The sequence below is a fragment of the Galeopterus variegatus genome, unplaced genomic scaffold (genome assembly GCF_000696425.1).
Source record: "Galeopterus variegatus unplaced genomic scaffold, G_variegatus-3.0.2 Scaffold279, whole genome shotgun sequence".
NCBI lineage: Eukaryota > Metazoa > Chordata > Mammalia > Dermoptera > Cynocephalidae > Galeopterus > Galeopterus variegatus.
The window spans coordinates 374,762-375,759 of record NW_007726390.1 but is presented as its reverse complement, the minus strand read 5'-3'; the positions used below and the strand labels follow the sequence as shown (position 1 = coordinate 375,759).

The 998-nt window shown below is 29.4% G+C and overlaps 1 protein-coding gene across 1 annotated transcript in view; it reads left to right on the top strand.

Moving 5' to 3' along the window:
• The window catches only part of STYX (serine/threonine/tyrosine interacting protein), a 44,343-nt gene that overhangs the window by 21,694 nt on the left and 21,651 nt on the right, over window positions 1-998 (top strand). The window contains exon 4 of the mRNA XM_008566941.1: window positions 246-343. Coding sequence (XP_008565163.1) covers window positions 246-343 — 98 coding nt within the window. The remainder of the gene's footprint in view (window positions 1-245; window positions 344-998) is intronic.

Below are 998 nucleotides of genomic sequence, written 5' to 3'. Positions count from 1 at the left end.
AAAAAAAAAAAAAATTTATAGATATTAAATATCCCAGTTAGCCTTTTGAGGACATTTAGTGTATTAATCTTAAATCATTGAATATGTTGCTGATTATTTCAGATATATTATAAAATTAGCTTTAATCCCCTGTACTTAAGACTTAGGTGTGGGTGAGAACTGTGTATTTTCAAGCATCTCTGTAAGATGATGTTTTGTATTTTAAACTATTTCTCTTCCCTACTCCCACCCCCTTTTTTTTACAGCTACCTATACTACAGAAACATGGAATAACTCATATAATATGCATACGACAAAATATTGAAGCAAACTTTATTAAGCCGAACTTTCAACAATTATTTAGGTAAGAATTATTACTATGACATATAAAAAATGTTAAGGGTAGCACATGTGTAATGTAGTTTTTATTTCAAGTTTATTTTATACAATCAGACTTTCTTCTGTGCATATCTACTTTGTAAAGATGAGTTACACAGTACATAATTTTGAAAATAAGTTTTATTTAAACTGTTTAAATAATTCATACTTATAATGCAGAATTCTAAAGATTCAAAAGAATGTATACCAAAAAGTAGGTTTCCCTATTCCTATCCCCTAGATACTCAATTCCCCTCCCTAGAGGCATCTACTGTTACCTTTTCTTTGAGTATCCCTCAAGAGTTATATGTTACATATACAAGCATACTCCTAAAGATAAACTTTTGCTTTTTACACTGGCTTTTTTTTACTTCACACTTTTTGAATATTGCTATATATGGCTGCTTACAAAGCTGGTTTATTTATTTATTTTTTTAACTTGCATAGTAATTCATTAACTAAAATTTACTCAGTCTCCTTTAGTTTGACATTTAGATTGTTTCCAGCTTTTACTTTTATATGTAGCATATAATGGTTGTCCTTGTACATGTCATTTAATTTGTATGTGAATATTTTTTTGTTTGTTTGTTTGTTTGTTTTTGTCCTTTTTGAGACTGGCCGCACCGCGCTCAGCCAGTGAG